Source organism: Alosa pseudoharengus, unplaced genomic scaffold (genome assembly GCF_046254945.1).
Source record: "Alosa pseudoharengus isolate Yale_2024_CS ecotype anadromous, Long Island Sound unplaced genomic scaffold, YU_APseudo_1.1 YU_APseudo_1.1_scf_4, whole genome shotgun sequence".
In the NCBI taxonomy this organism is placed as follows: domain Eukaryota; kingdom Metazoa; phylum Chordata; class Actinopteri; order Clupeiformes; family Clupeidae; genus Alosa; species Alosa pseudoharengus.
In genome coordinates, this window is record NW_027468774.1 from 7,896,161 (window position 1) to 7,908,577 (window position 12,417).

General features: G+C 43.8%; 1 protein-coding gene across 2 annotated transcripts in view; it reads left to right on the forward strand.

The window, feature by feature from the left end:
* LOC143103340 (corticotropin-releasing factor receptor 1) overlaps nucleotides 1-12,417 on the forward strand; it is a 53,454-nt gene that overhangs the window by 23,151 nt on the left and 17,886 nt on the right. Inside the window, exons 4-5 of one of the 2 annotated variants that reach the window (XM_076267174.1) lie at nucleotides 1,981-2,100; nucleotides 7,893-7,978. In XM_076267174.1, coding sequence (XP_076123289.1) covers nucleotides 1,981-2,100; nucleotides 7,893-7,978 — 206 coding nt within the window. Of the gene's footprint in view, nucleotides 1-1,980; nucleotides 2,101-7,892; nucleotides 7,979-12,417 lie in introns of those variants that run through there. The other variant, XM_076267175.1, reaches the window with a different exon arrangement.

The window sequence follows — 12,417 nt, forward strand, 5'->3', positions numbered from 1 at the left end:
CCACACTCAAAGTAGCTCCACACTTCATTGGTAGACTTCCGAGGGCCCTGACATTTAAAACGAGACATTAAGAACTTTGAAAAAGCACTGGTAGTTTACTTACAAGACTATTTATACAGACAGTATCTTCACGAAGTTTAGCGTTTGCAGCCATCTTGAATTTAGTCACGATAATTCGAGCGACGAGTAAGAATGAACAGGTATGATAAGGGATCAGATTCCAAAAGTAATTCTTTGGAAATGCATGGATTCCAGTTTCTTCCAGTAGCAGCAACTGGAATCCATGCATTCCCACAGAATCGTTTTAAATGTCAGGGCCCTCGGAAGTCTACCAATGAAGTGTGGAGATACGTTGAGCCTCATAAATGGTGTAAAACAGTGATTTATTTGCATGGCTAGGCCGATGCTGAGGCAACCCCATTAAAAAAGCTGTTGGTAGCAGCTTTACTAGCGGCTAACTAGCGCCAGATTTTGGAGTGCAGGGGACAAGCCGAGATGGGCTATGAGACATACGTTCACACTCGGTATCATGTTTCAACACACTTTAGGTCAATATCACACCGGAATTCTCCTTTAACATACGGATCTATTCAGCCAACATACAGTGGCAAGAAAAAGTATGTGAACCCATGCTAAAGTTGACTAAAAAGAGAAATAAATATGGATCGTAATGCCTTAATTTTTTTTTTTTTTAAGTATATTTTTTGGACTTTTTGCCTTTATTTGTATAGGACAGTGAAGAGTGAGACAGGAAGTAAGTGGGAGAGAGAGATGGGGTGGGACCGGGATATGAACGCAGGTCGGATTTGAACCTAGGTCCCCGTGGGCACTTGGACCCGTATGGTTTGAGCGCTGTAGCCTGCTGCGCCACAGCGCCCCCGTAATGCCTTAATTAAAAAAAAAAAGGACAAATCCATCCTTTAAGGACACCAATTTTCTTTGTGAATGAATAATTTATTGTAAATAAATAAATGTTCTTCCTTAAAATACAGGGAGCATAAGTATACACACCCCTATGTTAAATTCCCATAGAGGCAGGCAGATGTTTATTTTTATCACCCAGAGAGAAGAAATACTCTTTTCTGATTGGCTGGTGGGGTGGCTTTTAATTCTAAATAACGGGACACCTATGAAGTAGATCTGGTAAAAAAAAGTTTAATCGTCGTTCCATATCAATGCTTATGAATGGTAACTATAACAACGATAGGACGATGGTTAAGCCTGGAGGCAGGCTTCGTAACAATTAAATCAACTGTAAACAAGCTAACTGTCCATGCTATCGCTGTTATAGGGCCAACGAAAGTTGTACAACAAGCTGAACTAGTGAGCTTCTTTTTAAACGGAACCGCGTGTTTCCTTTGCTTTACAACGGCAACCGGGTGATAAGCGGGATAACAGCCTTCGAGGTGTGTCCAGTTATACAGAATTAATGGACTCGGGCGCGTCGGGGAGTTCTTTGCCCCTCGCCCTCGTCCATTAATTCCGTATAACAGGACACCTCGGCGGCCGTTATCCCTTACTTAAAGGCCAGCTATTTCATGGATCCAGGATACTATGCATCCTGATAACGTTCCCTTGGCCTTTGGAATTAAAATAGCCCCACCTCATCACATACCCTTCACCATACCTAGAGATTGGCATGGTTTTATTTCAGTTAGCTTAATAGCTGGTTTAATTTGCATTGAAAGATGATCTTATGAAAAAGTACCCCATGCCAATAGAAGGGGGTCACTTGCGCTTCAGCCTGGTTGGTGCACACGGAACAGGACGCAGAAGTCAAAAAGGGAGATCCAATGTCTAACAAGAGCCAAGGAGCAGGACCGGAGCACACAATGCTTTAAGTGATTGTTATTAGCCTAGTGCAAACCCATGCGTCGATACCCCATGCCAGTCTCTAGGTATGGTGAAGGGTACAGTATGTGATGATGTTACCCCTGCTCTTCTGTAAGGACTGTTCTGTTACCCCCGCTCTTCTTCCAGGGGTGTTCTGCAGGACCTCCATTGACGGGATTGGCACCTGCTGGCCCAGAAGTCGAGCGGGTCAGATGGTGTCCCGGCCATGTCCAGAGTTCTTCCTTGGCGTCCGGTACAACACCACCAGTAAGTTCCTTCTCCTCACGTCACATCCCCAGACTAGGTGATGTATGAGATGATATAAGCAGAGACTTTCTAATGAGGAGACACAGCACTCAAAAAATCCTCCATAGAAATGCATGGGGCTAGTTTGTAACGCCAATATGGCCGTTGTATACACCAGTTGTTTTCAAAGTGGGGGCCACGATGGGGTGCCAGGGGGGCCTCAGCAAATTGGAGGGAAAAATAAAAGCAACAAATAAATACATTTGAAAATGTTTTAAATATACCTATTACTATGAGAATTGTTATACAATGCCATTATAATAATGTGACGCATATCTGAACATTATATTTCCCATGATAATGACTTATATATAGATAAAATACTAGTAGAGTGATAGCTCTCATATACTGTAGCAGAAAGCCCCAAATACAATTTTTACACACTGTGCTCCATCGCGAAGTGCTTGTGGCTAAAATAATTATTAGGTTACCTTAATGTATTTTTACATTTGCCGTAGTATTGTCGATGGGTTTAATAACACATCAAGGGGGTCCTTGGCCAGAACCTAGTGGTATTTGGGGGGCCTTGTCGTGGAAAAGTTTGGGAACCCCTGGTCTACACATATCACACCCCTTCCTCGGCAAAACGTCGACATGTGAATACATTGAGCCAATCATGTAGTGTGATGTGAATACATTGAGCCAATCATATGGTGTGTTGTGAAGACATCGTGCCCATCATGTGTTGTGAAGTCGCCGCTGGAGCAAGATATGTGTCGTGAAGCCTTGATCATGCGCATTTCTGCCGAAGAGGATGCCCGATGAGTGCCCAAAAAGCGTTGCAATATGGCCGCCGAGTTGAGGGACTTGCCTAAAAGGACTTTGATATAAGTAGTTTTCTGTATTCTTCTTCCTAAGCTTCTTTATCTGTGAATCCTAGTTGTTTATTCTATATCTGGGTATCTAAGGGTTGTCTCCTGATACTACTTACATACAACTCACACAATGCAGCACAACACCTTATGTTTTATTTTTTGAAGAGACTAATTAGTTGCTTTGTATATGGAGTCAGGGACAATAATGGGTTTGCGTTCCACACGGTGACAGATTAGCTTCAAATGAAGGGCGTATATCTCCACATTAAAGGATTCTTTGTGCACCTTAAGACATGCTTCATGATGTCCTGTGAAATTAAGACGAATAAACACATATTTTAAGGACTCGTTAGGCCCTTGTGTTTTCCTGAGATAAGAATGTGTTTTTCACTCTAACAACATGAGTGGATATGTCTGAGGAAGGATTTAAAATCCCAAGAGGCTAAGTTAAGCAAAATGAGATTAACCAGCAGCATGTGAATATTTAAGTCACAGGTAAGGTGGGACATGGCTTGGTCAGTCAGCAGATATGGACTTTGAGCTCTGCGCTGACCCTGTCTTCTCGAGTAGAGGATGAGGATGAGGCCGAGTCATTTGAGAAATGTCAGAGAGCTCACTAAGCACACTGGACACTAAGCAGGATGATTCTACTGTGTTGATACAGCAGGAAGGCGGTGTGGAGGACTGTAAGGATCCATTCAGTTCTCTCTCTCTCTCTCTCTCTCTCTCTCTCTCTCTCAGCAAAATTGGCTGTTTGGAAGACCAGAGAGAATATGATTTTGGGAACTGGTTCATTTGACCATTTGGAGCTGGCGGCTGGTCAAATTAAGATTGAGTTTGCCTACAACCTGGTTAAGAACATTGAGGAGTTTCTTTTGTTTTTTTTTGGTGGGGCTTGGTGGGGTTAGGTGGGGCTTTTTAATATATGATGTATAAGGAGTTTTATGTATGAGTGTATTTATATATGTTTGGAAGGTGTTGGCTTTTTATCAAGTGTGTCATGATTCCATGGTTTGAAGAATGATCCGATAAAGAGTGTTGAACCTCTCTTTCTCTCATTCTCTTTCTCCTGTCTTTCTCAAAATTTGAGAAATGAATTACAGTAATATAAATTAAAAAGGTTAATTGGCATGACATTACATCTTGACTGCCAAAAGATGCAACAACAAAAACAAACTTGTCTACTTGTCTCACTGTCACACACAAACACACACACACACATATCTCTCTCTGTCCCTGCATCACTCCATGACCCCCCTCTCCTTCTTCCTTCTCTCTCTCCCTCTCTCTCTCTTTCCCCTTCTCTGTCTTTCATCCTCTCTTTCTTCCCCCTCTCTCTCTGTCTTTCCCCATCTTCTTCTTCTCTCGCTCTCCTTTTACCCTTCTCTCTGTCTCTCTCTCTCTCCCTCTCTCCCTGCACCCCTCTTTTTAGCCCATCCCTCCATCTCTGGTGCCTTTTGGCCCCCATCTTCATCATTAGCGGGAGCGCCATTTCTTCAGGCATGCATGTGCAGTTCCTTTGGATTGTGGTGTGTGTGTGTGTGTGTGTGTGTGTGTGTGTAGGTAGCCAGGGGTTCTGTGCTTGTGCATGTTTGCGTGTGTGCCTCCTTGTTTATGAGTGAGGGGCTTGTTTGTGTGTGTGTGTGTGTGTGTGTGTGTGTGTGTGTGTGTCTGTGTGTATGTGTATGTGTTTCTGTGAACTTGCTTATGTTTGTGTTTTGCCCCTTGTTTTGCAAGAGGAGTATGTTTGCATGCTTGTGTGTGTGTGTGTGTGTGTGTGTGTGTGTGTGTGTGTGTGTGTGTGTGCGCGCACGCCTTTAGGGATGCGTGTGTGACCGAACCCATTGTTGGCCAGCAGGTCACTGAAATGTCCTGTTTGTCCAGCCAGCCAAATTCATCAGAGGCAGAGGAACTTGACTCCCTCGCTCCTAATGACCATCCCTCTCTTTCTCCCTCCCTCTCTCCACACCTCTCTTTCCTTCTTTCTCTCCCTCTCTTTTTGCCTTCATCTTTCCATCTCTGTGCTTGTCTTAGTCTCCTCCTCTTTCTTTATCTCTCTCCACCTCTCTCTCTCTTCCTCTTTTCTCCAGTGCTCTCTCTTTCTCTCTGTGTATGAATGAGGGTGATTAAATCAGGTCAACTTTATTTTTGTCCAGCAGCAGGCCTGCATTCAGTACATTGCTTGTCTGTCTTGTATATGTGTGTAAAAGTCTCTCTTTGTGTGTGTGTGTGTGTGTGTGTGTGTGTGTGTGACTGCCTGGTATAAAAATACACTTCATGTCTTTATATAGCTCAGTCACAACCATTCAATGTGTGCTCGCCCACACAGACACACTACACACACACACACACACACACAACTTTGTCCAGTCCCCCATCCTTACTCCCCTGCCCCTGGTAGTGGTGTTGAATAGCGCAGTCTCTCTCCAACCCACTAAGAAGGGCTTAATGGCCTCTCGCCGCGCTTACCCTCTGTAAACAATGGGCCGATTATACTGCCATTAAATAAATATCTGAAGAGAGAGCTACCACTCAAGTGAAGTGGTCTGGGGGGGGTGGCCCGGTGTTATGAAGCACTAAATCAGCTCAGGAGCCGGTATTCTGGTCCGTGCTCAAACCAACACACACACACACACACACACACACACACATACACACACACACACACACACCACACACACACACACACACACACACACACACACACACACACACACACACACACACACCACAGATCCAGTGTCATGCCACCCTGATTCTAATGGGAACATTTGGGGATCGTCAGAGGAAGTGGTCAGAGCTCTGTCTGTGTTGTGCTAAAACTAAAGTCCCTTATTAAATCACAGCACTTTTTCTCAAATCAATTACATATAACTATAGATCAAAGGTGCTGATTCACGTACAATTACAAGCACGTGGGAAGCTGTTGCACAACTGGCCTGTAGGGGGCCGAGGGCCGATGAGGACCCAGGCTGGAGTGCAGCATGCCCAGAGAGCACATGGGCTGTGTGTGTGTCCTGAGGACTGAATGCCCATAGACCACATGGGCTGTGTGTGTATCCTGAGTGCCCAGAGACCACATGGGCTGTGTGTGTATCCTGAGACCTTAGTGCCCAGAGACCACATGGGCTGTGTGTGTGTCCTGAGTGCCCAGAGACCACATGGGCTGTGTGTGTATCCTGAGACCTTAGTGCCCAGAGACCACATGGGCTGTGTGTGTATCCTGAGTGCCCAGAGACCACATGGGCTGTGTGTGTATCCTGAGACCTTAGTGCCCAGAGAGCACATGGGGTGTGTGTGTCCTGAGACCTTAGTGCCCAGAGACCACATGGGCTGTGTGTGTATCCTGAGACCTTAGTGCCCAGAGACCACATGGGCTGTGTGTGTATCCTGAGTGCCCAGAGACCACATGGGCTGTATGTGTATCCTGAGTGCCCAGAGACCACATGGGCTGTGTGTGTATCTATGGGGTTTCATCAGGGTTTTTTCCACAGGTGTATAAAATCAAGCACCAGATTATGAATGCAGACTGCACGGTGCTTGATTAATACACCTGTGTAAAGGGACCTGATAAAAACCCATGTATATCTTGTACTGTGAGTCGCTTAGAGTGAATGGAAGAGGCCAAATGAAGAAGTGTGGACGGCTACGGATTTAGTTGTACACCTGGGCTAGGTGAAAATGACCACCTAAGGGTGCAATAAACAACTTCACACAGGTGAGGGCTTTAGACAGAGACATCTGTGATGCCTGCTGCTGCAGGACATTAACTACTGTTTGGTGACTAATTCATTTTCTTTGTTTTGAGTTTCAGAGTCCAGAAGCTTCTTTGGTTCAACTGCCTCTTAATGGTCCATTTAAAGATAGTGTCACTGCATCGTGTTTGAAAACAGGTCTGGTTACAGACAGAGGTCTAATAACACACACACACACACACACACACAAACACAGACACACACACACAGGTGACTCTCAATAGGGCGCTGGGGACTGTCCCTGGTTCACCCCTGGGAAAGCGTGATCTGGTTGGCCCAGCAGAAGTGGGTCTGAGGGGACATGGTAGGCCAGGAGTTTGTCCCTAGATACCCTGGATGTCCGCCAGTATTCCTGGCCGTCCGGCTGTCCCCCACAATGGATGGGGTCTACTCGGAACAGGGTGGTCAGGGTGCGGCGTTTCCATGAGTGGGATTTAAACACTGGCAAAGGGAATAGAAAAGATAGGAACTTACAGTTAACACACACAAAGGCACATTGGCATACTCTCTCTCTCTCACACACACATGCGCACACACATACAGACACACATGCACACACACACACACACATTGAGGAATTTGTCATTGCAACTGTCTGATGGTGACCTAGTAGGCTACCCTTTTCTCTCTCTCTCTCTCTCTCTCTCTCTCTCTGTCACTCTGCTTTTTCTCTTTCTCACTCTGTCTCAGAGTTCCTTTACGGAACCTGGGCGTAGCCTGTGGCAGAGTGCCTTTACGGAACCTGGGCGTAGCCTGTGTCAGAGTTCCTTTACGGAACCTGGGCGTAGCCTGTCTCAGAGTGCAGTGGCTGTGTTGAGCCAGGGGTGCATCTCTGTCATATCCTGTGTGTCATATCCTGTGTCACGCTGTATGATGTGAATTCGATTAGGCTTGGATCCTGATCTTCCACTGTGAGAAGTTCCTAATCAACATCTCATACCTAGCGATTCAATGCACACTCAAATGGAGAGCCAGCCAATGGTTATATCATAGACAGGCAGTGGCAACTGTACATTTGTGTGTGTGTGTGTGTGTGTGTGTGTGTTTTTTGGGTCAAACAGAAGTTGATGACACAGACAGAACATCATTATGTAAGTCTGCCCTCTTGACTTGTCCATTGATGAGCAGGAAGTTCCGATGGCATCTGACATCTTCCTCTACTTCCTGTTTCCTTCCTTCACAGATAGCGTGTACAGGACGTGCCAGGCCAATGGGACGTGGGCCCTGAAAGGAAACTATTCGCAGTGCCGGGCCATACTCAACACACAGGTGACTCCACCACACCAGCACACACACACACACACACACTCTCACACACACACACACACCAGCACACACACACACACACACACTCTCACACACACACAAAGTTTTTGTTACCATACCTCAAACACATGTACCCATACCTTAAACAAAAGCGCTGCTTTGCACTCTAGTTGCAATTCTGCAACACACGGTCCTGCATACTACACTCTATTTCATACATAAGACACTTCGTTCAAAAATGAAATCTCAGGGTGCCATTTGGAAAACACATGTATCCAAAATACAAAACACATTGGGTAATTGCAACCACTCAAATACACACCTGAAGGCACTACTTGCAAAACTGAACACCAATCAGCCAGCTACAAAAAGCCCTCAGTTTAGCCATTTTAAGAACGTTGCAAGCATGAATGGAGGAAGAGCGAGAGGCAGAGGTAGAGGAAGAGGAAGAGGAGGAGGAGGACAAGGTCGAAGAGGCCATGCACGGACCCCTATCTCTGATGATATAAGAGCAACTTTGGTGGACCATGTCATCAACCATGGCTTGACTATGAGGGAAGCTGGGCAGAGAGTCCACCACATCTAAGCCTAGTGTATTTTTGGTTTTATTTTGTTTTATATTTGCGTTGCTGCATTTACTGTACTGTACTGTAAAGCAGCAGTTCCCAAGCGTTTTTTCCGCGTACCACCAACTACATCTTGACTCGGCTCGCATACTCCCACCATCCGACAGATAACATAAACACAGAAAAACGTAACACGTTCTATTGACACATTCCAGGCATCATGTTTACAGTAATTAGCTGCCCTACATGATAACAAAATAAAAATGTGTAACTGGTCTATGAGCTCTCACACCAGAAAAACAGTGTGGAGAACAACATTATGAAACACAAAGAACAAGGCTTACAGTAAGACTTAATAATAATAATTATTATTATTATTATAATAATTTTTACTGTAACACCTTTCCGACCTTTTCATCTCGTGTACCACCGCCGGTACACGTACCACAGTTTGGGAAACCCTGCTGTAAAGCATACAGTAGTAAGCTACTGTGATGTACAGTATTGAGTTGATGTCATTACTACTGTGATGTACAGTATTGAGCTGATGTCATTACTACTGTGATGTACAGTATTGAGCTGATGTCATTATTACTGTGATGTACAGTATTGAGCTGATGTCATTATTACTGTGATGTACAGTATTGAGTTGATGTCCTTTGTAACCTTTCAGGACTTTCATTTTTGGTTTTTATCAAAACCTTTGTTGGGAAAAAAACATAACAAAAAACTGTAAGTGTCACATTGAGCTTCATAGAATGCTAACTGATAAACTGAATAAAAGCAGTGAAAATGAAAGACTGCAGTGTTTTATATAAAGTACACTAGTGTGCTGCTGTTAATCTGAAAGTGTATTCATATGATGCAAGTGTGTATCATTTTGTCATCAGAGTGACATTTTGACAAAGGATTGTTAGGTTTTGATAGCAGAGTTTAGGTTTTGATAGTAGAGTTTCAATTTGACACAGATGTGAATGGTATATTTCCCAGTGATGTGTCATGTTTACTTGTGTGTAGAGTTTTGACACAATGAGCAAAGTTTTGCAAAATGTGTTCAAGCTACGGGCAAAAACTGTAAGAGGTTCTTCATTTTGGAAACACGCTTGTTTCATTACTCCTTAATCCTTTTGGTATTATGTCCGAGCACCCAATTATCCCTCAATCCCACCCCAAATCTACTTAATGGCACTTTACAAAGTTTGTTGATATTTCAGTTGAAAATGGAATCAAATTACACCTCTCCCTCTCCTCCAAAAGTAACACTGTAGGTCCTGGCCTACACCTCTCCTGCTAAAGTAAAATGGTAGACCCTAACTGTTTTGTGTAGGCTACATTACTAGTTTTACAAGTGCACACACTAAATGGAGAGCTAGGTTTAAAATGCAGACTGCGCCTTTAAATATGCGACTTTTGATCTATCAGCTCAATGCTAGGCTATGTTTTCACTAAAATTCAGCGCAATGTTACATGCAAGACTGATGATTACCGAGCATGCCAAACTTTTTTCTTTTTATCTCTTAGCACTGTCACCATACGTTTTCTCATGGTGATAGCCTAGAAGGCCCTCCCGAAATATCTTTTGGATGACATGGGGCGGCTGGTTCACTTAAGTGCAAGGCTGGACAAACGCGAAATGGCAAGGTATTAAATATTTAGTAGGCCTTAGACAGGCTTTGTGGTAAAACTATGAAAAACAGTACTTTGCCACAGCTAACTTCAAGCACAGTAGGCCTAGCCTAAATTAAAATTCAATATCAGCAGCATCATAAGGGACGTCATTCTCATCATCATTCTGACAGAGCAAACCCGACGCGAAGCCAAAACGAGAAATAAACAACTTCATAAATTATGTTTTTTTAAATCGATTTGTTGGCCTTTTACTGTTTCATGGCTTCTGCTGAGAAACAAATAGTTTGCCAAAGAAATTAATGAAACATTTTTGTCTTATTTTAACTGGTGAAATATGTAATGGAATGTAGATAAATTGATTGATTCTAATTGCCATAGTCTTCCAGTGCTAAGGTCACATGAAATATATCATGAAAGAATCCTCCTGCATGTTTTGCATGTGAATGTCCTTGTAGGGTCACCATACAGGCTGAAGTAGGGGGAAAAGTAATCAGTACATCTCTGTTCTCATCCGTTTAGTGATTTCATCCACTTTTAATAAGCCTCTTCCTAAACTCTCTCTGCTCCGTTTAACCCTCAAGCAACCGACTAAGGTCAAACCTGTCAGGATCGTTGTTAGTTTTCAGAGATGTGTGAAGTCTTTGGGAAAAAAACAATGACTGTTGTTCCATTTTCTCTGCTAATGAATGGGGTTATTCTAAGGCCAGATCTTACCCCTGGAAGGAAATTCAGTATGCAGAATGTGGCAGCTGCTTGAAGGTGAACAATATGTCACCCTGCATTTCTCTCACTAGCTTAAATTCGTATTCATTTACATCCCAAAAGACTCAAGTAGTCAAGCTTTGCAGGAACCATCCACAAAGACCTGTTCATTAACAACACTAAGACTAGTGAAGGAAAGTTCATATAGATAGGTGGTGACAAAGAAAAGTCTCGCGGTTAAAGCTCAGCCCACCCTGACAAGGGACTGACAGCAGGCTATGTCATAAACATCCCGGAGGAGATATCACCGGCGCTGAGGGTAGCCCTTGAGTCAGTGTGTTATGTACTATATATCACGCAGGCCAAGCAGTGCCTGCTACTGTTGTTTTGGCCTTCAGGTGAAGGTCGTTGGCTGAAGGGTCCGGCAGCTATAATTCCTGGCTCATTTGGCCGTGATGGCGTTAGCGTGTCATGGATGCGAGTGTTAACAGCGTTGATGAATATGTCCTGACAGGCTAGGATCATTTGTGGCACGATGCAGACCTGTCGCGATTGATGCTAACGTGCGTTCTGTTCTGTCATGTTGTTCATGAAGTGACCATGACAACCCCATGGGGGGGGGGGGGGTTCTAAAGAAAGAGTTCTATTTAAAGGAGAGACTGTTGTTAAAAAATCTTTGAAAACTCTTCTATTCCTGTGCTGACTCGTTTAAAAAGGAAAGATCATAATAAAAAGAAAACCTAAAACCCAAGGTCAAATCATTTAAAAATAAAGAAACTGTACATTCATCTATTTATTTGTAGGCTACATCTCATAATTTATGTCTGCATTTATTTATTTATCCTGTCATCTTTGGTCCTCCATTCAGTAGCAAGCAGCTCTTGCTCTCATTTGGTGCTTCCATGTTGTTACACTCATTCATATTTATATATAAACACTGCAATGATGAATCATCATTATTTTGGACATAAACTTAACGTTCGGTCTCCATGGAAATGGGAAAAGGCATGAGTTAGACTTCAGTATGGACTTTAGGCTAAAGGAAGCAACGGAGGGAAACAGGTAGTCTGATAGCCTAGGCTACAAACACAGGATTTATACTGTTGCTTCACAGTTATTGGGTTGTATGTAAATCAGGTTTATAGGCCAAGTATACTTACATATACAAGGAATTTGGTCTTTCCATTTATCCCATCCATGAGTTAGTGAACACACAGAGCACACAGTGAACACACAGTGAGGTGAAGCACACACTAACCCAGATCAGTGAGGGGTTAAGTGCCTTGCTTAAGGTCACTTCAGCCGTGAATGTGGGCATAGGAGAGCAGTGCTCAACCACTTCATATCACATCACATCAAACCGGCGACCCTTCGGTTTCAAGCCCGAAGTAGCCATGGCTGCCCCAACACGCACAGTGGCGTCATGTAAGGGCCCTGTTCATGTTCCACAGCTCTTGCCATGACATTTTGAGTCTGTTAGGAGGCACAAAGGTACAGTTTAGAACATGCCCCCATAAGGTAACTTGATGATCAACTGAGCTCTGT